The 1270-nt window shown below is 42.7% G+C and overlaps 1 protein-coding gene across 1 annotated transcript in view; it reads left to right on the top strand.

The window, feature by feature from the left end:
* LOC106012179 overlaps positions 1-1270 on the top strand; it is a 31868-nt gene that overhangs the window by 24118 nt on the left and 6480 nt on the right. The window contains exon 13 of the mRNA XM_013084294.2: positions 173-236. Within this exon, the coding sequence (XP_012939748.2) occupies positions 173-236 (64 nt within the window). The remainder of the gene's footprint in view (positions 1-172; positions 237-1270) is intronic.

The raw sequence follows: 1270 nt of genomic DNA, 5'->3' as shown, positions 1-1270 counted from the left end.
AGAGAGAGAGAGAGAGAGAGAGATCAGAGAAAGAGATCAGAGAAGAAAAGCGAGGAAACAGGGAGGAGAAAAGGAGAGGGTGGCAGTGTTGTAAATTTAGCACTTGTATCCCGATTTTTCCTTTCAACAGGACTTCTTCTGTTCTTCATTTGCACAATATTGTCTTCTACAGACAGGAACCTGACCGTAAACCCCTGTGTCCTGCCCGCTGTCCCAGGCTTGCCTCCTATTTCCAGGTATTTGACAATGAATAATCTATTTATAGAGGCACCAGTCATCCATGTCGAAGTGCTCCTCTAACCTCTTTCTCCTGTCTTGGAATTTATTACTGTTTCTTAAAATTCCAATTTGGTACCATTTTTATGCATTCTCTATGATTTTAAACCTGGAATCCGTCTATAATTCGCTGTAATTATCTACACCGCCCCCCCCCCCACCTTTTTTACCCTTTTTTCACCTCAACCGCGCCCTACCCTATATAATATATTTTACCATTCACGTTCCCGCCTATAAGGGTGACATCACTATTGATAACATCCAGGTAACAGTAAGTGTAGTGTATGTAGATCAGAGATGGCCAACCGGGGTAATATAATAATAATAGATAGCATTGATTGTATAGCGCAAATTCCCTCGCAACAGCAAGCTCAATGCGCTTCAGAATCTGTACTATTACATGTACCAAAGATTCTCTATTAGTTGTAGAGAATCTTTGCTATTACCCCAGCAGACCTTGGAGAATTTTGAAACAACCTCAACTTCCTGGGAAACATACAAACTGCCGTTTATAGTCGCTAAAACTCTCATATACTGACAAGATCTTTCGCTAACCATGGCTGGGTACCCATTCCGACCTGGGTGAAGTGAGAAAAATTCGTGTAAAGTGCTTTTCCCAAAGACACAACGTTGGGTCCGCAGCTCGAGCCACCAAACCCACAACCTCACTATATGAGTCCGGTAGTCTAACCACTAAGCCATCGACGCCACTTTTAAGAGACTGAACATTCCGTACAGCCCACAAACATTTTTTTCCCAAACTGGACATTACATCTGATTTAATACATGTCACTTACGTGGTGACCCGCACCGCCAATAACAATTTACCAGATCCCCTGCTAGTGTGTTATACAGACCACACTGAATCATTGATGCACATCCCTGGCTGGTAGCTTATTTTTTTGTCTCTTTTTGTTTGTGCGTCCTGTGTGTGATGTATGTATGTGTGTGTGTGTGTGTGTGTGTGTGTGTGTGTGTGTGTGTGTGTGTGTGT

The sequence above is a fragment of the Aplysia californica genome, unplaced genomic scaffold (genome assembly GCF_000002075.1).
Source record: "Aplysia californica isolate F4 #8 unplaced genomic scaffold, AplCal3.0 scaffold00283, whole genome shotgun sequence".
Classification (NCBI taxonomy): Eukaryota; Metazoa; Mollusca; class Gastropoda; order Aplysiida; family Aplysiidae; genus Aplysia; species Aplysia californica.
This window is presented reverse-complemented; position numbering and strand designations above follow the sequence as displayed.